This window comes from Poromitra crassiceps (assembly GCF_964638095.1).
Source record: "Poromitra crassiceps genome assembly, chromosome: 25".
Taxonomy (NCBI): domain Eukaryota; kingdom Metazoa; phylum Chordata; class Actinopteri; order Beryciformes; family Melamphaidae; genus Poromitra; species Poromitra crassiceps.
The window spans coordinates 15,243,811-15,268,810 of NC_139649.1; the positions used below are offsets into that span (position 1 = coordinate 15,243,811).

At 46.7% G+C, this 25,000-nt stretch overlaps 1 protein-coding gene across 1 annotated transcript in view; it reads right to left on the minus strand.

Moving 5' to 3' along the window:
- Positions 1-25,000, minus strand: part of LOC310798173 (receptor-type tyrosine-protein phosphatase gamma-like) — a gene marked incomplete at both ends in the record, with an annotated part of 532,970 nt that overhangs the window by 15,841 nt on the left and 492,129 nt on the right. The window contains 8 exons of the mRNA XM_083660647.1: positions 1,644-1,819; positions 2,485-2,619; positions 2,746-2,880; positions 3,487-3,569; positions 3,874-3,970; positions 9,752-9,843; positions 11,440-11,531; positions 18,775-18,928. Coding sequence (XP_083516773.1) covers positions 1,644-1,819; positions 2,485-2,619; positions 2,746-2,880; positions 3,487-3,569; positions 3,874-3,970; positions 9,752-9,843; positions 11,440-11,531; positions 18,775-18,928 — 964 coding nt within the window. The remainder of the gene's footprint in view (positions 1-1,643; positions 1,820-2,484; positions 2,620-2,745; positions 2,881-3,486; positions 3,570-3,873; positions 3,971-9,751; positions 9,844-11,439; positions 11,532-18,774; positions 18,929-25,000) is intronic.

Consider the following 25,000-nt stretch of genomic DNA (forward strand, 5'->3'; position numbering starts at 1 on the left):
TCGGAGTCCTCTCTCGACTTCCCTACAGCTGTGCAACAATCTCTGACACAGGGGACAATTATTGCCAAGAAACTCATTCTGCAGGAATGGAAGACCCCTCTCCACCCTCTTTTCAGCTGTGGTTGGCGGACATGATCACTGTTATATGCATGGAGAGACTCAGGCTCCTGAGGACCAACTCACTTAAGAGATTTCTAACTATTTGGGACGTGTTTCTGGCCTACCTTGACGAGGTTAGGGGCGACGGGTGACTCGCCCCGGCTGGTCTCACTTGTGTGGGATCCCACGCATAATGATTTTTACAAACACATGAGCACTTTATGCAGCTGGTAGCACCATGTTGTAATATTGGAGTGGTATGTTGTCGTTTTTTTCTTTTCTTTGTGTTTGAGTGTCTTTGAGTTTGTTTGTCTTTGCGTGTTGGTGTTTTGAAAATTGCAAATTGCAAAATAAAATATTGGGGAAAAAAGAAAAAGAACCCTGCTGTGTTTCCCAATGCTGGTGAGAACCAAGGGCTGAAATGCCTACATCTGTGTCTGTGTCTGGTAGAAGTGCTTTTTAATGTCAGACTCAGGTGTAAATATAATCAAGCTAACTCATATCTAGACCTATCTAGATGCAAGATGCATGTTAGCCTAGCATACAGATGCATGTTAGCCTAGTATACAGATGCATGTTAGCCTAGTATACAGATGCATGTTAGCCTAGCATACAGGGGGCCAGAGTGAATCTAGACCTATCTAGATGCAAGATGCATGTTAGCCTAGCATACAGGGGGCCAGAGTGAATCTAGACCTATCTAGATGCAAAACGCATGTTAGCCTAGCATACAGGGGGCCAGAGTAAATCTAGACCTATCTAGATGCAAGATGCATGTTAGCCTAGCATACAGGGGGCCAGAGTGAATCTAGACCTATCTAGATGCAAGACGCATGTTAGCCTAGCATACAGGGGGCCAGAGTAAATCTAGACCTATCTAGATGCAAGATGCATGTTAGCCTAGCATACAGATGAATGTTAGCCTAGCATACAGATGCATGTTAGCCTAGCATACATGTTAGCCTAGCATACAGATGCATGTTAGCCTAGCATACAGGGGGCCAGAGTGAATCTAGACCTATCTAGATGCAAGATGCATGTTAGCCTAGCATACAGATGCATGTTAGCCTAGCATGGGGTTCCTCTGCCTTTCCGAAGCCCTGCCACTCCGAACGTTAACTTCCATTATTCGGACTGGCGGTCGTTCACCTTAGAAGCCGCAATGCCGACCTTAGGTTTAGGCGTGGGGGTGGGAGAGGTTAGGTTTTGGGTTAGGGTCTGGGGGAGGTTAGGTTTAGGCATGGGGGGAGGTTAGGTTTGGCGTGGGGGCTGGGAGAGGTTAGTGAAAAACGGGGAATATAGACCCCCTTTCTGAGTGCCGATATTTCGGAGTGGCAGAACGTCGGAGTGGCAGCACGTCGGAGTGGCAGCATGTAACCGCCTAGCATACAGATGCATGTTAGCCTAGCATACATGTTAGCCTAGCATACAGATGCATGTTAGCCTAGCATACAGATGCATGTTAGCCTAGCATACAGGGGGCCAGAGTGATCCAGGAGGCTTGGTTCAGGACAGGTGAAGCTAAAGCAGTAGAGAGTCGTTACCTGCAGTGGACAAGCATGGGACCCATGTCATGTGTCTGGGCCGCTGAGGACCTGCGGACAAAGGTGAGGACGGGTAGGGTGTACTCTGGGACACCCATGTCCGGCCACTGGGTGTAATGGTACTGCAGCACCGTCCGCTCACTCTGGGCCCGGGCCTTAGGGTGACCCTTCCCACCCTTTATGGAAGGAAGAAGACGGAAGACAAAGGTGTTTACTTTCATTAAAGAGGAGAACATTTGGGGAGCGCCAAGAGAGAAGGGGGACAAAGCACAATGAATTCAATTCATGAAACCCTAAGCTATGGTAAAGTCTTATCCACACAACTTCTGGGGGAACAAACAAGTGGGCGCAACGACTGAAAATATGTTATTTGGCTGATGTAATAAATGATTACATGTAGAGATTGACAAGATGTTAATATTTGGTTATATATTTGGTTATATAAATGTTATTTCATTGGTTATAATCCATTCTAAATTGTCCCATGACCTGCTTTCCTACCAAGTTTCGTGCAAATCCGTTTATAACTTTTTGAGATATCCTGCTGACAAACAGACAAACGGCGGCAAAAACCTAACCCGCCCATAAAACAAAACAAAACAATTAAATAAATGAATTAATCCAATTCAAAAGGCATGGAGAATGTTACACCTTGCCATACTCATTTAAATCAATCAAACCATGGTGCAATTTGAAACCAGATGATTTAAAGTAAAGACATACAATCACATCGTCTGCAAAGCATCGTACATATTCTGTAATGGCCTCCCGCTTCCGTTCTCATGCCAGAGTTCCTTCCTGTCCAAGCAGGAAGTCCCGGGCCCCTCCCTTCCTGTCTCACCTTTTTAACTTTGGTGTTGCGCAGGGTGAAGCGGCGGACGGTGTAGCACGCGTGCACTTTGGTGCTTTTCAGTGTGACCACCATGTTGCCGTACTCTTCACTGTTCTCCGTTGGCCAATACTGATCACATTTTCTCTGTAGAGACACAAACACGCAAACTTCCTAATACCATAACAGGTAATAACATCTGCAATAACGTCATGTTTACATCAGACTTTGTGAAATTTGGAAGTGTGGTGCCATTTATGTGTCGGCACATACCCGGCCTTTCTCCACCAAGTTGGTGATCATGACGATAATTCCGGTGTTTTGCTCCCACACCATCCGCCAAAAGTCCTCAAAGGTGGACTTGAGAGGTCCCTGGGCTGCAATGTAAGCTTTAGGCTTATTATAACCCTGGTGGACCAAAGAGAGGGGAACGGAGAGGAGGACCAGGGGAAAAAAGCAGAGGTTCAGCAATCATCTCAAAAACGAAGTCTCAGAAACATCAGTGTTTCCCCTAGAAAATCTTTCAGGCCTGGAGGGATTTCGAAACGTACCTCGACCGCAACGGTGGGGGCCCGTCGCTGGCGATGCTAAACTTTTAGCTAACCTGTTCACATCTATGTTCGCAATGGCATCCCAAGTATCATCATACTATTATGGGATGCGATGCGAACATATTATGGGATGTGCGTTTCGCAGGCAACGACACACGTTGACACGTTTTGGAACAGCGCTGCACGCTGGCACAATGCTCCTAAAAGCAAAATGCATATTGTTTTGAATGATTTGGCATCTTCTGTTACTGTCAACACCAGTATTGCTGTATTTTAATAATATGCCATAAAGCTTTATTGAAATTTTGGGGAGAGCAGATTTTTTCTTTTTTTTGCAATTCTTTTTCTGGCCTGGCGGGGGCGCCGTTAGGGCACCCTAACCCTGTAGAATGGTAGGGGAAACACTGAACATTATACAGACAAAGATCGATAGAGGAACGGATGTGTCAGAGGAACCACTCACATCCACATAGTTGGCATTGATGTAGTCAGTGTGTTTGGAGTCCTTCCCAGCCAGCGGCCGCAGCTTCACCCTGCTGTGGTCATCTGAGGAGGGAACGCAGGCTGATGAAGTAGTGGATCTACCCTCCTACCACTAACGGCTGGCCTTTGCCATTCGAGAGGCAACTCCTAACTCCTTGACCTGAACTAGAACCGTAGCCTAGTGACCTATGGACCAAGACTGAAGTAGATGGATCGGACCCCCCCTTAATGGAGAAAGAACTGTCCTACTAGTGAGCCACACCAACTCTGGCACGAGCCCTATAAGCCAACTGGCCAGCCAGCCAACTGGCCAGCAACTACAGAGTGTGTACCTTCAGAAGGTGTGGTCCAGATGCTCTGTACTCACAGGCCATTATGTTGATGTATCTGTTTTTGTGCTTGTTGTCAGGGTGGTTGGAGTGCTCTGATGTGATCTTCATGTCTGCAGTGCAACGTTGTACCTCCTGGGGAAGGAAGGACACACACACACACACACACACGCGCACACACACACACACACACACACACACACACGCACACACACACACACGCACACACACACACACACAGTGGTCATTCTTCAATGTCTGTTGTCAAACTGTACTGTACATTTCCAGTTGTGCCAGGTGAGCAGAACGTTCAGTAGGAAAACCCTGTGTGCTCCTGTGTTGAGCCAGGTGAGCAGAGCGTTCAGTAGGAAAACCCTGTGTGCTCCTGTGTTGAGCCAGGTGAGCAGAACGTTCAGTAGGAAAACCCTGTGTGCTCCTGTGTTGTGCCAGGTGAGCAGAACGTTCAGTAGGAAAACCCTGTGTGCTCCTGTGTTGTGCCAGGTGAGCAGAACGTTCAGTAGGAAAACCCTGTGTGCTCCTGTGTTGTGCCAGGTGAGCAGAACGTTCAGTAGGAAAACCCTGTGTGCTCCTGTGTTGTGCCAGGTGAGCAGAACGTTCAGTAGGAAAACCCTGTGTGCTCCTGTGTTGTGCCAGGTGAGCAGAGCGTTCAGTGGGAAAACCCTGTGTGTTCTTGTGTTGTGCCAGGTGAGCAGAACGTTCAGTAGGAAAACCCTGTGTGCTCCTGTGTTGTGCCAGGTGAGCAGAACGTTCAGTAGGAAAACCCTGTGTGCTCCTGTGTTGTGCCAGGTGAGCAGTTAGCCAATTTTAATTAAGAAAATTAGATTTCTTTCTGTTGTGTCATGCATATTGTCACATGACTCATTAACGAGGCTGAACGTACTGTATAATCAATCCTACTTTATGTTATAAAGTGTTTTGTTGGTGAATAATGTGTCTTTTTATTTTGTGTGTTGTACTTCCAGCATGGGTTGTTATCACAATAGTCTACTTCTCCTACACACCACTATGCTAATAACACCTCACTATGCTAACAATACCTGTTTGGGATGCTCTCTCTCTCTCTCTCTCTCTCTCTCTCTCTCTCTCTCTCTCTCTCTCTTCTCTCTCTCTCTCTCTCTCTCTCTCTCTCTCTCTCTACACAGAGTGTGCCTTCCTCTACAGCTTGTGCTCAGATAAGCTACACCCCTCGTTTGGCACATTCATATATTTTCTTGACCCGAGGATATAAATCATAGTACAACATGCTCTTGGAAAAAATAATAACTGTAGTGAAATGACTCGAGCGTGAGTTATGGGCAAATTGAGACTGAAAATCAACTCCAGGATTCACCCTGGAGATGTTTTGTTGTGTACCTCTTTTCATAATTAATCTCCCGCGTGAGCCTGACTTCCACGGCTTGTTGGTTACAGTCGTGAAAATGACAGAGAGCGATGGGTCGGGCCTCGCAGCCCGTGGATGTTTGTCGATGTTTAACGTCTGCTTCCTGCCAAGCAAACAGCTGTTGGCTGCTTGCTCAGCGCGGCCGACAGGCTCTGACCCCTCCACCTCTTCCTCTTCCTCTGGAGCTTTACAAACTGCCCGCCTCCTTTTAGCACCAGTAAGCACGGCTTCATCACACTAATTGGGGCGGGGGTTTATTTCGGGCAGAGCCGGAGTGTTTACGGGGCACCGGCTGGGGTGAGGTGGGGTGGAGTGGGCGGTTTACGGGACGCCGGCTGGGGTGAGGTGGGGTGGGGTGGGGGGGTTTATGGGGTGTGCGCCGGGCAGATCGGGTTGCAGGTATGATGGGAACTGAAGTCACACTTTGGCGATGAGACAGACAGATGATGCGATCACCAGATGGCATCCAAACAGACACGCATGCACACTATCACTTAAAGGGGGACCTATTATGCTTTTCCCTATTTTGTGTCATATACTGTATAATAATAATATAATATAATATAATATAATATAATATAATATAATATAATATAATATACTATAATATAATATAATAATATAATATACTATAATATAATATAATATAATATAATATAATATAATATAATATAATAAGGCCATGGTTCTCAGCAGGAAAGATTGTCTACTCCAGGTAGGGAATGTGTCCTTTACCCCGAGTGAAGGAGTTCGAGGTTCTCGAGTGAGGGGACGATGGAGCGGGAGATGGGTCGGAGAATAGGAGCAGTGGGAGCGGTGTTGCGTTCGCTTTACCGCACCGTTGTGAGGAAAAGAGAGCTGAGCCAGAAGGCAACGCTCTCGATCTACCAATCGATCTTCGTTCTCACCTTCAGATTCAGATTCAGATTCAGATATCTTTATTTGCCATTGTGTAAAACACATAGGAATTTGTTTTGACATTGACAGTGTGGTCATGAAGGACGGGTCATGACTGAAAGAACAAGATCGCAGCTACAAGCGGCCGAAAAGGGGTTTTCTCAGGAGGGTAGCTGGCATCTCCCTTAGGTACAAGGTGAGAAGCTCAGTCGTCCGTGAGCGACTTGGAGTAGAGCCGCTGCTCCTTTGCGTAGAAAGGAGCCAGTTGAGGTGGTTCGGGCATCTGGTAAGGATGCCACCTGGTCGTCTCCCTAGGGAGGTGTTCCAGGCACGATCAGCTTGGAGGAGACCACGGGGCAGACCGAGGTCTAGGTGGAGAGATTATATATAGGTGGAGATCTCACAATCTTAAATTATAAGCGATATGATGTAGAGTTTTTGAGATATTAACGTTTGTTTGATACTAGTGTTCCACTCTTTTTCACAGTACTTTCTGCTGTCAGCAAAAGAGACAGGACCGAAGCAAATATACTCTACTGGACCCTAACCCTAACCCTCTAGTGGAGTCCCAGAGTCAAATAATCATCAAATATAGAACTTGAATTACCATAATAGGTCCCCATCAGATGCAAACAGGATTGGCACTTGAACACACTGATCGGTTCTGTTCTGATCGGTTCTGTTCTATGTTTGAACAGGCCTGACCTGACCCGTGATGCTGAATGGGTACATCTCTTCTGAGAGGGTTTTTAGCTTTGACCTCTGACCTGCATGCAGCAAACACTCCAGCCTCCATTCCCTCTCTTAAACACTACCTGCCCCGTAACGCACACGGCGCTCAGACATCTAAATCCATCCCCGACAAAATGCTCATCAAAATGCAACCTCTCCACTTTTGGTCTTTATCGGACTTTCTCATCCAGAGTGACTTAGAATGGGTGCAACACTAGACTAAGAACATGCTTCACACCAAGCTGGTTTGGAGCGGTTTATGTGTCATTAACTAGTACACTGAGGATATGCGCCCGGTTAGAGTTTCAGTTGACGTTTCGATCTTACGATCCTCGTCAGAAATGTCAGATTCTAAGCTACAGGAACTGCAATGAGATCTGCTTTTGACTCAGTCTTGCTGCCACCAAAACCTCTAACCTGGTGGGATGGCAGGTTACCAACACTCTGACTTGGAAGTCCATGCCACCTTTGTTCACAAGCCCTGGTTCACTTGTGATTGGGCACTGGGCAGTGTGGACCTAGTGACCCAAATAGCCACCTGAAAGGCTTTCCAGTTTCCTTGGCTTCCCCGACCCCATTCTGGGAACAGGAGGAAGTGGGTCAGGAGGGACGGTGGGGACAGAGCAGGAGGAAGTGGGTCAGGAGGGACGGTGGGGACAGAGCAGAAGGAAGTGGGTCATGAGGGACAGGGGGGGCCGAGCAGGAGGAAGTGGGTCAGGAGGGACGGTGGGGACAGAGCAGGAGGAAGTGGTTCAGGAGGGACGGTGGGGACAGAGCAGGAGGTAGTGGGTCATGAGGGACAGTGGGGACAGAGCAGGAGGAAGTGGGTCAGGGCCTACCCAACCTCAACACACGAGACTAAGATGATGTATTTCCCTATTTTTTTTTAAATATTCGAAATTTTTTATTTCATTAACAGAGCATGTAAACTTGGCCATAAGGGAAATTAATAATTACGGTAATCCACATACAAAAACATTTAGGCAAAATACCCAAAAGCAGTGTACCACTGTAAAAATGACCCTTCTACAGCCATTTGATTGCCCACGAAAATCTGGAGTGTTGGCAGACCACTCGCGGCCCACCTGCAGTACCTCCACGGCCCACAGTTTGGGAATCACTGGTCTAGCTCATCCCCCACCCCGCCACCTTCTTCTATAGAGCTCTGAGAGGTTGCCAGAGAGGACACAAAACCAGAGATCACACAGATCACTAAACACAGAGGGAACTTTGGTCCATGTGATGAAACAATCAAGGATTTTAATAGAGCTCGATCATCCATGCTCTTTCTCACCTCTTTCTGTCAGATCATTTATCAAGCATCCCTTTTTCTCGTCATTATCTCCGGCCGTCTCTACTTTCAACCTGTATCATTTGGTTGGCTTTTGTGGTGTGAAAAAACTCCCCCCACCCACCTTTAGTAACTTGCTGCATTTGAGATAACTATGGTTTGAAATAAAATGACGCATTTAAAAACCTATAATGTTATGAACTTTAGAAATAGCAGGAGAATAACGAGAACAGCTCCTTCTCATCTGACACAATGGAGCGTGCCATGATCTGTGGTATAATGATCTGTGGTATAATGATCTCTGGTATAATGTCCTGCTCTCACACATGAAGCCACTATCACTAACCTCACCCTCAGTATCTGATAAGCAAGCGTGTTTACTGTATGTGCATGTGCATGTACTGTGCATGTGTGTATTTCTGTATGGGTATGTGTATGGGTCTATGTGTGTATGTGCATGTGTGTATTTCTGTATGGGTATGTGTATGTGCATGTGTGTATGGGTGTATGTATGTATGTGCGTGTGTGTATTTCTGTATGGGTGTATGTGTGTATGTGCATGTGTGTATTTCTGTATGGGTATGTGTATGTGCATGTGTGTATGGGTGTATGTGTGTATGTGCGTGTGTGTATTTCTGTATGGGTGTATGTGTGTATGTGCATGTGTGTATTTCTGTATGTGCATGTGTGTATGGGTGTATGTGTGTATGTGCGTGTGTGTATTTCTGTATGGGTGTATGTGTGTATGTGCATGTGTGTATTTCTGTATGGGTATGTGTATGGGTGTATGTGTGTATGTGCATGTGTGTATTTCTGTATGGGTATGTGTATGGGTGTATGTGCATGTGTGTATTTCTGTATGGGTATGTGTATGGGTGTATGTGCATGTGTGTATTTCTGTATGGGTATGTGTATGGGTGTATGTGTGTATGTGCATGTGTGTATTTCTGTATGGGTATGTGTATGGGTGTATGTGTGTATGTGCATGTGTGTATTTCTGTATGGGTATGTGTATGGGTGTATGTGTGTATGTGCATGTGTGTATTTCTGTGTTTCCATAACTATCAGGACTGACGTATAGTGTCAATGAACAAAAGAGCACTTCAACAACATCTGCCATGAAAACACATTCTATCGGTTTCTAGCTTTAGTGAATGACCCCAAAAAATATCTTTAATCGTGCCGTATGCATGTAAAAAACTGTCACAATCAACATTAAAGTGATGTAAAAAATGAAATAAAAACAAAAAATAAACAAAGAAATTGAGGTGGAAGTATTTTAGCTGCTACTGTAACTTTAGCTCTGGTAGGCTAAACAAGAAGGCTAATGTTACCTTGCTAGCTGTCCCATCACATCCCAACAGCTAGCATTTAGCTCACTAGAGAGGAAAGAAGCATTCCAAGATCATGTTTTGCAGACGGATGATCACAGATTTGGGCAAAAAGAAATGAATCAACAAGATAGGTGCACATAAACAAATCATATAACATCAACTGATCATTTTGCTCTGATGCTTGACCCCAGAACACAGCATGTAAAACAGGCACAAGCCATAACTTCTGATGCAATAATGTGAGAGACTTTTCCACTCACCTCGAAATCTTCTGAGAAGCCATGCTGGTTATTGGAGTACAGCTCAGAGATGTGTTTGATGAACTGCTTGACTGGAATGGCCTCCATGTCATCTGTGGAGAGGAGATGAGACCAGAGTGAGGCTTACCTCAGATGGACATCAACCTGCCCTTGAGCAAGGCACTCAATCCCCGGACTGCCCCTGTGGCCTTCAGCAGTACTATAGCAGTACTGGGCAGCTCCCAGATGTGAGTGTGTATGTAACTGGGTAAGTGTGTAGCAGGGCACACATGTGACATCCAGTGTATATTACACAATCACATGACTCCCCCTCTGGTAAAGCTGTGCTCACACCGAGATATTTATTTTTCTCTCTGTCGCTTGATTCAACCCTTTGGAATCGCTCTGTCGCTCTGTTTAAATCGCTCATCAACAGGCACACGAATTGACGGACATGTGGGGGCTATAACGTTACGCAATGTCATGATGTTTGTCCACTACGAGCCACCGTAGATGTTTACAAGCTAAGCCTATCAGCTTGCTCCTAACGCGAGCTACATACCGGTAGTACAGACTTCACTTCATGTCAGCTGTCAGGCTGTCAATGCGGGTTGTTGCCACACAATAAACCAGCGGTTTGTTCCAAGCCAGTGTGATCCTTGACTCACTCTCACACGGCAGCCGATCAGCGTTGAACAGCGAGCGACTGACGCCAGCGTATTTTCGCTCGAGTTGGGATATTTCAACTGGGGCGACGAGCGTATTTTCTCCCTATCGCTCTGTCTCTGTCACTCGGACGCCCAGCGATTTTTCTCCCGGGCGAATATACGCTCAATCGCTCGTTTGCATTGACTTTGTATGTAAACTCGATGCCTGCGAAAAACTTTAATAGGTCGGTGTGAACGCAGCTTTACAAACACACACGTCATGTGACATCCAGTGTTTATTACGCAATCACATGACTCCCCTCATTTACTGTATGTGTGGATCATTGATGCTTGTCCAAGCGGTTTGGTCACTGGTGCAACCAGAGAAGCTGAGACCAAGAGGCTCTAGTGGCTGGCCGGTGACCTCTGACCTCTGGGGGTAAGAATAGCTGTGACCTGTCACTGTCAAGGTGGACGGTCACCTGACAGTGTGCAGAAACACTAAACCAACATGGAGGCACGGAAAGAGGGACAGAGGGAGTAAGGCAGAGGGGATGGAGGGAGGCAAAAGTGATGCCAAAGGAAAGAAGGGAGGAAGGAATGAAGGAGGGAAGAATCGAACAAATAAACAAACAAACAAAGTAGGGTATAGTACATCTTAGGCCAACAATGAGTGCGTTTACATGCAGACAATAAACAGTTTATTAGCGGATTTCCGATAAACATACCTAGGTTTTTGGCCAATAACCTGTCTTTTGAGTGCATGTATACAGCGTATCAGGATTCTTGTGGGGTAATACATCTGCGCATGTACAAGTTGCATGTAAAAAGTTGAATTACCGCCGCCTTCTGGAGAGAAATCCGACTAATTGACTGAATCATGTAAACCCGGGTTTTTCCTATTGTCGGATTATTAAAGTGCATGTAAATGCAGAAATCAGATTATTGCCATAAACTGATTACTCACAGTTATCAGTTTATTGGTGTGCATGTAAACGCACTCAATGGCTGCTTGTGAGGGTGATACATGTACATGTAAGAGCTGCTGTCATTGGTCATTACCTGGGATGGGGATGACAGGAATGCTCTCATTGGGCACCACTCTGGGCGAGCTGCTATCCTCCACATAGAAATGAGCTGTCTGGAAACACCGCCTGACAAATATAGAGAGACGGAGAGAGAGAGAGAGAGAGAGAGAGAGAGAGAGAGAGGGGGAGAGAGAGAAAGACAGAGAGACACAGAGAGAGAGAGAGGGAGAGTCATAAGCCACTTTCAGACATGAACTCTGGACTATGTCTGTTGAATCAGGTCTGGACATTCCCGGGAGCTACCCTTTCAGACAACACGCATTGGCACGGGGCGGGTATGACTGCGTGTGTGCTGCAGGAATCGCAGTGTTTATGCCAGACAGACCTTTAATTACATTTTTCAATGTAGACTACATCAAAGAGATATTTCAGAAAGCAAATCACTCCATGAAAAATCCTACAACGCATTATTAGGGTTAGAAAAAGCCAAATAGTGGGTCGCGTTAACGTTAAATGCTGGAAAAGGTGATTTTACAAGTGGCATTCAGTCATATCTGACATATCTGACCCCCCATGTCTGGCAAGGGCTATACACTCACGTGGTGTATGTGCAAGACAGAATACAGGCTTTGTCATGGCAGGAGGGTAATTGTCCTCTCGCTCTCAAAGTACACACAGATGGCGCCGGAGGACTTTGAACTCCTTATTTCCACACAATATGCTATACAGTATATATATATATATATATACAGTATATATATATATATATATATATATATATATATATATATATATATATATATATATATATATATATATATATATATACTAGTCTCTCCCCAGACTCAAATATTACGTTGAGTCTGTGCAGCTTCACAGCCACAGCTGGTATTTGAGGGCGGGTCTAGGGGGCGTTGAAATTGAATGAGTGACAGGTTGTAGCACCAATGAGAGAGTGGTTCGAAAAATGGGCTGCGCCTCCCATGCCGTCACTGATCGCAAAATCGTTACTGATTGGTGAAGGTTGAATCCACCACTGGCAAAATCACTGGCCAAGTGAACAGTTCACTTCCTCGACCAGCTGGCTGAGGGAAAGTGTCCCAGACCCAGAGAGAGCTCTGCAGCATGCAGTAACATAGTGTATCAGACACAGAGAGAGCTCTGCAGCATGCAGTAACATAGTGTATCAGACCCAGAGAGAGCTCTGCAGCATGCAGTAACATAGTGTATCAGACACAGAGAGAGCTCTGCAGCATGCAGTAACATAGTGTATCAGACACAGAGAGAGCTCTGCAGCATGCAGTAACATAGTGTATCAGACACAGAGAGAGCTCTGCAGCATGCAGTAACATAGTGTATCAGACCCAGAGAGAGCTCTGCAGTATGCAGTAACGTAGTGTATCAGACACAGAGAGAGCTCTGCAGCATGCAGTAACGTAGTGTATCAGACACAGAGAGAGCTCTGCAGCATGCAGTAACGTAGTGTATCAGACACAGAGAGAGCTCTGCAGCATGCAGTAACGTAGTGTATCAGACACAGAGAGAGCTCTGCAGCATGCAGTAACGTAGTGTATCAGACCCAGAGAGAGCTCTGCAGCATGCAGTAACGTAGTGTATCAGACACAGAGAGAGCTCTGCAGCATGCAGTAACGTAGTGTATCAGACACAGAGAGAGCTCTGCAGCATGCAGTAACGTAGTGTATCAGACACAGAGAGAGATCTGCAGCATGCAGTAACATAGTGTATCAGACCCAGAGAGAGCTCTGCAGCATGCAGTAACGTAGTGTACCAGACCCAGAGAGAGCTCTGCAGCATGCAGTAACGTAGTGTATCAGACCCAGAGAGAGATCTGCAGCATGCAGTAACGTAGTGTATCAGACGCAGAGAGAGCTCTGCAGCATGCAGTAACGTAGTGTATCAGACCCAGAGAGAGCTCTGCAGCATGCAGTAACGTAGTGTATCAGACCCAGAGAGAGCTCTGCAGCATGCAGTAACATAGTGTATCAGACCCAGAGAGAGATCTGCAGCATGCAGTAACATAGTGTATCAGACCCAGAGAGAGATCTGCAGCATGCAGTAACGTAGTGTATCAGACCCAGAGAGAGATCTGCAGCATGCAGTAACATAGTGTATCAGACCCAGAGAGAGCTCTGCAGCATGTAGTAACATAGTGTATCAGACCCAGAGAGAGATCTGCAGCATGCAGTAACGTAGTGTATCAGACCCAGAGAGAGATCTGCAGCATGCAGTAACATAGTGTATCAGACCCAGAGAGAGCTCTGCAGCATGTAGTAACATAGTGTATCAGACCCAGAGAGAGATCTGCAGCATGCAGTAACGTAGTGTATCAGACCCAGAGAGAGATCTGCAGCATGCAGTAACATAGTGTATCAGACCCAGAGAGAGATCTGCAGCATGCAGTAACATAGTGTATCAGACCCAGAGAGAGATCTGCAGCATGCAGTAACATAGTGTATCAGACCCAGAGAGAGATCTGCAGCATGCAGTAACATAGAGGCCATTTACACCTGGCATTAACATGCGTTTTCTGCCATCAGATTGCAATCAGATTGTATTTTATCACTTCAGCCTGATTCCATTTACACCTGGCACTAACATGCGTTTTGGGTGAACAGATTGCAATCCGATTGCTCTCCAGCTCGAACGTCATCACGCGCGCGCCCCCTGAACGTGTGCATGCATGTTTCATACACGCACAGGGAAATAGAGGTTATTGTTAGCTCAAATGCACAGTGAACGTCCCCTTCACCTGGACAAAACGATGGCCGATCACGCAGCACTGCATCTATTTCTTTATCTGTTTATTGACAATGACACTGGGTCCGAGACACACACACACACATATTACATACGTTTTCCGTGCATGTCATTGGCTGTAACCACCTGTGTTGCGTTCAGGTAACATCCTAAATTACATTGTTATACAATTGAGAGCATAATTTCTCTTTTATATGAAAGGAAAATGAGGGGGAAAGGGTTCGAACCCTTTCTCCCTCATTTTCCTTTCATTTTCCGCTCCTTTTCCAAAGGAGAAGTGTTGATATAAAAGAGAAATTATGCTCTCAATTGTATAACATTGTAATTTAGGATGTTACCTGAACGCAACACAGGTGGTTACAGCCGTGGCAAAACCTCCGCAGCAAAACTTTGAAGCAACGCTACGATTGTTGTGCAAAAGCGGAGCGGGGGAGAGATAGATAATTTTTAGCCGGTCCATGGTGACAGGCTGCCTGTGTGTGTGCGCATCTGGCACAGCGGTGAGATGAGGGCACACACCGGTGCGGTGCTGCCGGGGAATTGCGTGTGTGCGGGTGTGCGCGCCGTCACCGACTTCCGAAGATTATGTATTTCCGTATGGTAGTTGCTGAATGCGTTTTGAGAGGACGCATTGCATTTACACTTGTGTTAAATGTTGTCATAATGCGTCCCTGACCACCTCCGGAGGTGGTTTGGCCGATCAGATTGCAATCCTTCTTCAATGCGTTTTGGGGGTGTTTACACCTGTACTTTCAAGTGATAAAATACAATCGGATTGCAATCTGATGGCAGAAAACGCATGTTAATGCCAGGTGTAAATGGCCTCATAGTGTATCAGACCCAGAGAGAGATCTCCAGCATGCAGTAACGTAGTGTATCAGACCCAGAGAGAGATCTGCAGCATGCAGTAACATAGTTTATCAGACCCAGAGAGAGATCTGCAGCATGCAGTAACGTAGTGTATCAGACCCAGAGAGAGCTCTGCAGCATGCAGTAACGTAGTGGGTCTGGTGTTGAGACTATATATATACCAGGCACGGCTCCTAGGCTCGCCCGCTGCAGTAGAAGTTGTTGTACAGGGAAGCGAGCAGAAACATCAGTCGACTTCATGTCGTGTTTTAATAGTCACTGTCTGCTATTCTGCAACAGTGACTATGACAACAATCACAAGTGTGATGTTTATATCAAGCCGCTTTGAAATGGAGATCAGCAGCAGCACTTAGAGATGAGTTGCAGTTAAAACAGCACAGACACACACACACTCAAAAGGCAAAATAGATGTGAAGAGAGACAGAAGAAGACACTAGTTAGTGTATGTCTCCATCTAACTGTCAAGTGACTTTGAAGAGAACTTTTAAAGGGTCGCAGTTGTGGATCATCAGATCCATTTCTGTCAGATGAAGAAATAGGCTTCCCGAACACTGTTGGGTAACGTGATATTATTGCAGATGAGAATTCTCTGGGTGGATATATTCACACTGCTACTTTCATTTGAACTGATCCTGATTTTTGAAGATAGGAGGGATGCAATCTCCAATTTTGAGTGAACGGTAACCTCATTATTTTGCAAATGAATAACAAGTATGATTATATTACAGAATATGTTACTTTTTTAAGTGAGAAGAAGAAGAAGAAGAAGATGATGATGATCACGACAAAAATGTGAAAAGTCTTCTCATTTTTAGATTTAGACTATTCCACTAAATAAATGGCATGAGGTTCGCCGAACCTTTGACTTACTTAGGCCATGTTCACACTACAGGCAAATCCGATTTGCTGCTAAAGTCATTAATCATCATTATCTTGATTGGTTTCCCAAATCTGATTTGGGAGTGTGTCCGCACTGCCACAAATCTGATTTGGGCAAGTGTTCAAGTCGGATCTGTGTGTCCAGACCTCCATAATGTGGTTTGGGACAAGTGACACAAATCAGACTTGGAGCGTCCAGACTCATAAAACCAATCTGGATAGAATCATTAATAGGTCATTACAGTTCACAAATCAGATTTGGCCTCCTAGTCTGAACATGGCCTTAGATGACATTGTAACTCCTGTTAAATGGTAGTATTCCCATGCTGTTTGTCCATCTGAAACTGCTGTCATTTCTTTCATAAAAGAGAGGAATGGATGTTGTCCTTGTTACAAGACATTTTAACTGTGGGAATATCCAGGTCCACATTCAAACAATCATTTGTGCAAAATGACACTTTTGGATTTCATCCATTTGTCCCTAGCTGTGCAGAGAAGATTTCCCATCATTGGTTGTTCTCAACCACATGGGCCAAAAACCAGGAAGTCTCACGCATCTCTGATAGCTGCATTTTCTCTTGTTCAGCCCAGACAGATTCCTTAGATTGGATAAAATAAGATTAGATTAGATTAGATTAGATTAGATTAGATTGGATAAGGGAATATTTCTTCAGGAAAGTGTCACATAGAGGATCTGCAGGTGTTACCACTAATTGTAACGGGAACGCCATCATGAGAATCTCACTGTTCGCACTATTCAATATTTTCATCAGCAGAGCAGAAATTACACTGCACACATTTTAATTACCAAACTGTTGTCTTTATGGCTGCACACATGACCAAACTGTTACCAAACTGTTGTGTTTATGGCATCTGGGCTGTTATTCTTTTTTTTATTTTTTCAAAGCTTGGTCTGAGCATCATTTATACTGTATGGTATTTTCTACTAGAGGTTTCAAAACAGTGAATTAGTAATCTTGTGTAAACACGACCGCCTGTTCCTTATGGCACCTCATCTGCTGCTACACCACTCCCGATACCAGCAACACTTACTCTACAGCACCTGTGTGTGTGTGTGTGTGTGTGTGTGTGTGTGTGTGTGTGTGTGTGTGTGTGTGTGTGTGTGTGTGTGTGTGTGTGTACCTGTATGTGACACAGAGCAGAGAGCAGAAGTTGTTCATCCTAGAGAACAAGGAGAAGAGAGCGAGCAGAGAGGCTCCTGCATGCTGCTGTCCAAGTGAACTGAGAGCAGGTGGCAGCCGAGGGGGAGGGAGAAGGAGGGAGGGAGGGAGGGAGGGAGGGAGGGGGGGGGGTCCTAACAAGGCATGAGGGGGTTGGCCCCTCTCTCTCTCTCTCTCTCTCTCCCTCTCTCTCACACACACACACACACACACACACACACAACGGTACACAGAGGTAATTCACAAGCTTCTTCCTGGTGTCACGATGTGTTCATGTCCCATGGGAATAATAGTACAAGCTGATTTGAAGCCGTCAAGGCACCACGACTACGGGTCGGGATCACAAATTCACTTCCTGTAAAGTTGTGAAAATGGTTGATTTTGTTCATTTCATTTGAAATATATAGACTTCATTCCCTACACTTGACTACAGGTATTTCCCTCGTTGGAGAAAGTGTGGTCCATCACCAAAGCCAAGTAGTCTTTAAAAGTTGAGCAGTATTATGTTCTAGTAGGAAGCTTGTATTTGCCATGTTTCCCATGACACCTGAATGCAGCAGCAGATTTGACCGGGACCAGCGGGGGGAATGTGGGCGGGCACCAGTGGGGTCTCTGGAGCCAATAGGATTGCAGTGGGGGGGGAACACAGGGTTGTGACCTGAGCTTTGCTCCACAATAGGATTACATTACCTTACTGTAAACACGCCTCCAGCACCTGCCAGCAGGCTTCTCTGCAGGCCAATGTTTTATAACGGAAAGCCTACATTACATATCAATAAGATTTGACCTATGAGGTTAATTTACTTCCTGCATAGACACTTGAATATTACTATTATGAAAGTTTGTATATTTTAAAAGGTTGTTACTGTAGTATATAATACTGTATATAATCCTGCATCTGTAGGCTACTACAAGTGATCCATTCATTTGATTCAAAGAGTCCAAAAGTAGGTTTGAAAAAGTGTCCTGAACAGCACTGCTGGAATCTTGTATCGTTCAATTTGTTCTTATTGGTCAAGTCTCCATCCGATGCTGTTCTTATTGCTTCTGAGGTTAGATGATGTCAAATGTGTGATGGAGGCAGTGTTGTAGTACTCGAGTCCAGGACTCGGACCCATGTCCTAAACCCTGGACTCATTTTCCAGACTTGTGACTCGACTTGGAGTTGAGTACTGATGACTCGGACTCGGACTCGAGCATTCATGCAATCGGACTCAGAGGTTGGAGATGAGGACTCTGACTTGTTAATTGATTGTTCTTTTTTTGCGTGTGTAATAGTCCCTAATAATTCAGCATAAGATATTGATAGCTATATTAATACCGTGACATTATTCAATTTTGTGCGAGGGCAGGCACGTGTCTTCCACCTATATTGGTGCAAGGGCAGGCATGTGTATTCCACGATATAGTGACTTGACTATAACACTGCATGGAGGACACACAAATGCACAAGAAGGCATATTGACAACCAGTTCCAAAAGGCTCACCTGCAACCTGCCAGTCACCTGCAACCTGCCAGTCACCTGTAACCTGCCAGTCACCTGTAACCTGCCAGTCACCTGTAACCTGCCAGTCACCTGCAACCTGCCAGTCACCTGCCCCACCTGTCTAACCCCTGACCCCCCAGAGAAGACCATGAGTGGTGCCGTTCTTCTACCCACCTCCAATAGACGAGTACAGCCAGCAGCAGGACGAGGCAGAGGAAGGTCAGAGCTGAAACCACCACCAGGGGCACCAGCCACTCCACCCGGCCCAGCCCCGCCCCGGGCCCGGGCCGCGCCTGCCGGGTCAGGTTGGTCGCCGCACTGGGTCGGTCTGGAAGACAAGGGCGGAGAGATTAACGGCAGAAAGAGAAGCACGAGCACCGCGGAGTCCCGGGTTCAAGTCCCGGTAGCAGTACCTCCGGCTTGGTCAGAAGTTCCTACATGTGTGGGTGGGAAGCCGGTGGGGGTATGAGTCCTGGTCGCTGCACTAGCGCCCCCTCTGGTCGGGCGCCTGTTTGGGGGGAAGGGAGGGGGGGAGGGGAACTGAGGGGAGTGGCGTGATCTTCCCACACGCTACATCCTGCCGGTGAAACTCTTTGCTGTCAGGTGAACAGAAGCGGCTGGCGACTGCACATGTAGCGGAGGAAGTATGTGCTAGTCTACAGCTCTCCCCAGATCGGCAGAGGGGGTGGAGCAATGATGGGGACCGCAGGGGTAAAAATCTGAAAGAAAAAAGAAGAAAGTAGAGAAGAACGGAGGAGATCTGGTGTGAAGAGAGAGAGACTGGTTGGGGATATGAGAGGATATTGGTAGGTACTGTAGGAGGAGAAGAGAGAGAGGTTAAAGAGCCAAAGAGGGAGGTATAGATGTGAAATAAGTGTTGGTGTTGACAGATAAGAAAGGAGGGAAAGGAAAGTACAGAGGAGGTAGAGAGGAAGAAGATGAGGGACGAGTAGCAGAGCGGATAGATTAGCATCTTCATCATTATTTCATCTTTGATATAGTCTGTGTCCATACGACTTTCATTGCCTTTGACTGTGCGTGATCAGTGCTTCAGTCTCTCATATAATTGCCTTTCTTTCTCCAACAAGGCAAATATATGAAAGGCTGAACCGCTCACTGACTCATGGCTGCTCATTCAAAAGACAAGGAATCAAAGTCAAACGAAGCTTTGCAGCTCATTTAGAGGCATTTCATTATGAATGTGTCCTCAAATGACACAATGATGCCGAGTTAAAGAAGTCAAAACACTTTAGCTGCACTAGGCAAGGTTTTGATGTAGGAGTATAAAAAGAAATAGAGTCCGCACACTGCTCGACTTGCTCCCAGTTGATTTATTCTTAACGTTTCGGTCAACAAGGACCTTCTTCAGAAATGAAGCAGGAAATGACAGAGCACTCAAATTTATACAGTATGGGTCACACCCATCCACCAATTGGCAGAGGGGAAAAAAGTGTCATGTGAGCACAATCAACCAGTAAGAAAATGGGAGTAGCCTTCACCCATCATATCATCCTAACTCACAAAATGGGGCCGTAGCAGAGAAGAATATTGCATCCAAACTAATTGACGCCCTGTGCATTCACCCTATTTGCACAAATTAAATTCCCGTGATGAGTGTAAACACTGTGGTGATGAGTGAGGACACTGTGGTGATGAGTGTGGACACTGTGGTGATGAGTGTGGACACTGTGGTGATGGGTGTGGACACTGTGGTGATGAGTGTGGACACTGTGGTGATGAGTGTGGACACTGTGTGATGAGTGTGGACACTGTGGTGATGAGTGTGGACACTGTGTGATGAGTGTGGACACTGTGGTGATGAGTGTGGACACTGTGGTGATGAGTGTGGACACTGTGTGATGAGTGTGGACACTGTGGTGATGAGTGTGGACACTGTGTGATGAGTGTGGACACTGTGGTGATGAGTGTGGACACTGTGGTGGTGATGAGTGTGGACACTGTGGTGATGAGTGTGGACATTGTGGTGATGGGTGTGGACACTGTGGTGATGAGTGTGGACACTGTGTGATGGATGTGGACACTGTGGTGATGAGTGTGGACACTGTGGTGATGAGTGTGGACACTGTGTGATGAGTGTGGACACTGTGGTGATGAGTGTGGACACTGTGTGATGAGTGTGGACACTGTGGTGATGAGTGTGGACACTGTGGTGATGAGTGTGGACACTGCAGTGATGAGTGTGGACACTGTGGTGATGAGTGTGGACACTGTGGTGATGAGTGTGGACACTGTGTGATGAGTGTGGACACTGTGGTGATGAGTGTGGACACTGTGGTGGTGATGAGTGTGGACACTGTGGTGATGAGTGTGGACATTGTGGTGATGGGTGTGGACACTGTGGTGATGAGTGTGGACACTGTGTGATGGATGTGGACACTGTGGTGATGAGTGTGGACACTGTGTGATGAGTGTGGACACTGTGGTGATGAGTGTGGACACTGTGTGATGAGTGTGGACACTGTGGTGATGAGCGTGGACACTGTGGTGATGAGTGTGGACACTGCGGTGATGAGTGTGGACACTGTGGTGATGAGTGTGGACACTGTGGTGATGAGTGTGGACACTGTGGTGATGAGTGTGGACACTGTGGTGATGAGTGTGGACACTGTGGTGATGAGTGAGGACACTGTGTGATGGGTGTGGACACTGTGGTGATGAGTGTGGACACTGTGGTGATGAGTGTGGACACTGTGTGATGGGTGTGGACACTGTGGTGATGAGTGAGGACACTGTGTGATGGGTGTGGACACTGTGGTGATGAGTGTGGACACTGTGGGGATGAGTGTGGACACTGTGGTGATGAGTGTGGACACTGTAGTGATGAGTGTGGACACTGTGTGATGAGTGTGGACACTGTGGTGATGAGTGTGGACACTGTGGTGATGAGTGTGGACACTGTGGTGATGAGTGTGGACACTGTGTGATGGGTGTGGACACTGTGGTGATGGATGTGGACACTGTGTGATGAGTGTGGACACTGCGGTGATGGATGTGGACACTGTGTGATGAGTGTGGACACTGCAGTGATGGGTGTGGACACTGTGGTGATTTCATTTATGTAACATTTTCTTTCAAACAAAACTGTAAGATTCATCCTACTTAAACAGGCTTGGATGAGGCTCTCCCTGAAACATTGAAGCATTTGCAGTAGTCAAGCATCAAGCTGGACATCATTCAAATGTTTGCCTCGTCACACCGACAGAAATGTTCCTTATGGGCTGATGCCAATATTTCTTTTTAAAGCCATCATCGGGCCGATACCGATACCGATATCGATATCATGGTGCATCCCTCCCACCTACCCAGTTCAGCTGCTGCAGCCGTGCTGTTGCTGTAGCTGCTGCCGGCCTCCATGGCCTTCAGTCTGCCTGGAGCCAAATGCTGCAGATGGCTGGGGCCCTGGTGCACTGCAACACAGCAGGCTAACATCACCACTACCTACAGGGCACACCTACACAGCAGGCTAACATCACCACTACCTACAACGCACACCTACACAGCAGGCTAACATCACCACTACCTACAGGGCACACCTACACAGCAGGCTAACATCACCACTACCTACAACGCACACCTACACAGCAGGCTAACATCACCACTACCTACAGGGCACACCTACACAGCAGGCTAACATCACCACTACCTACAACGCACACCTACACAGCAGGCTAACATCACCACTACCTACAACACACACCTACACAGCAGGCTAACATCACCACTACCTACAACACACACCTACACAGCAGGCTAACATCACCACTACCTACAACACACACCTACACAGCAGGCTAACATCACCACTACCTACAACACACACCTACACAGCAGGCTAACATCACCACTACCTACAACACACACCTACACAGCAGGCTAACATCACCACTACCTACAACACACACCTACACAGCAGGCTAACATCACCACTACCTACAACACACACCTACACAGCAGGCTAACATCACCACTACCTACAACGCACACCTACACAGCAGTCTAACATCACCACTACCTACAACACACACCTACACAGCAGGCTAACATCACCACTACCTACAACACACACCTACACAGCAGGCTAACATCACCACTACCTACAACGCACACCTACACAGCAGGCTAACATCACCACTACCTACAAGGCACACCTACACAGCAGGCTAACATCACCACTACCTACAACACACACCTACACCGCAGGCTAACATCACCACTACCTACAACACACACCTACACAGCAGGCTAACATCACCACTACCTACAACACCACCTACACAGCAGGCTAACATCACCACTACCTACAACACACACCTACACAGCAGGCTAACATCACCACTACCTACAACACCACCTACACAGCAGGCTAACATCACCACTACCTACAACACACACCTACACAGCAGGCTAACATCACCACTACCTACAACACACACCTACACAGCAGGCTAACATCACCACTACCTACAACGCACACCTACACAGCAGGCTAACATCACCACTACCTACAACGCACACCTACACAGCAGGCTAACATCACCACTACCTACAACGCACACCTACACAGCAGGCTAACATCACCACTACCTACAACGCACACCTACACAGCAGGCTAACATCACCACTACCTACAACGCACACCTACACAGCAGGCTAACATCACCACTACCTACAACACACACCTACACAGCAGGCTAACATCACCACTACCTACAACACACACCTACACAGCAGGCTAACATCACCACTACCTACAACACACATCTACACAGCAGGCTAACATCACCACTACCTACAACGCACACCTACACAGCAGGCTAACATCACCACTACCTACAACACACACCTACACAGCAGGCTAACATCACCACTACCTACAAGGCACACCTACACAGCAGGCTAACATCAGCACTACCTACAACACACACCTACACACAGCAGGCTAACATCACCACTACCTACAACACACACCTACACAGCAGGCTAACATCACCACTACCTACAACACACACCTACACAGCAGGCTAACATCACCACTACCTACAACACACACCTACACACAGCAGGCTAACATCACCACTACCTACAAGGCACACCTACACAGCAGGCTAACATCACCACTACCTACAACACACACCTACACAGCAGGCTAACATCACCACTACCTACAACACACATCTACACAGCAGGCTAACATCACCACTACCTACAACGCACACCTACACAGCAGGCTAACATCACCACTACCTACAACACACACCTACACAGCAGGCTAACCTCACCACTACCTACAACGCACACCTACACAGCAGGCTAACATCACCACTACCTACAACACACACCTACACAGCAGGCTAACATCACCACTACCTACAACAAACACCTACACAGCAGGCTAACATCACCACTACCTACAACACACACCTACACAGCAGGCTAACATCACCACTACCTACAACACACACCTACACAGCAGGCTAACATCACCACTACCTACAACAAACACCTACACAGCAGGCTAACATCACCACTACCTACAACACACACCTACACAGCAGGCTAACATCACCACTACCTACAACACCACCTACACAGCAGGCTAACATCACCACTACCTACAACACACACCTACACAGCAGGCTAACATCACCACTACCTACAACACACACCTACACAGCAGGCTAACATCACCACTACCTACAACACACACCTACACAGCAGGCTAACATCACCACTACCTACAACACACACCTACACAGCAGGCTAACATCACCACTACCTACAACACACACCTACACAGCAGGCTAACATCACCACTACCTACAACACACTGCAACACAGCAGGCTAACATTACCACTACCTACAGGGCACACCTACACAGCAGGCTAACATCACCACTACCTACAGGGCACACCTACACAGCAGGCTAACATCACCACTACCTACAACACACACCTACACAGCAGGCTAACATCACCACTACCTACAAGGCACACCTACACAGCAGGCTAACATCACCACTACCTACAACACACACCTACACAGCAGGCTAACATCACCACTACCTACAACACACACCTACACAGCAGGCTAACATCACCACTACCTACAACGCACACCTACACAGCAGGCTAACATCACCACTACCTACAACACACACCTACACAGCAGGCTAACATCACCACTACCTACAACACACACCTACACACAGCAGGCTAACATCACCACTACCTACAACACACACCTACACAGCAGGCTAACATCACCACTACCTACAACACACACCTACACAGCAGGCTAACATCAATGCTACCTACAACACACACCTACACAGCAGGCTAACATCGCTGCTACCTACAACACACACCTACACAGCAGGCT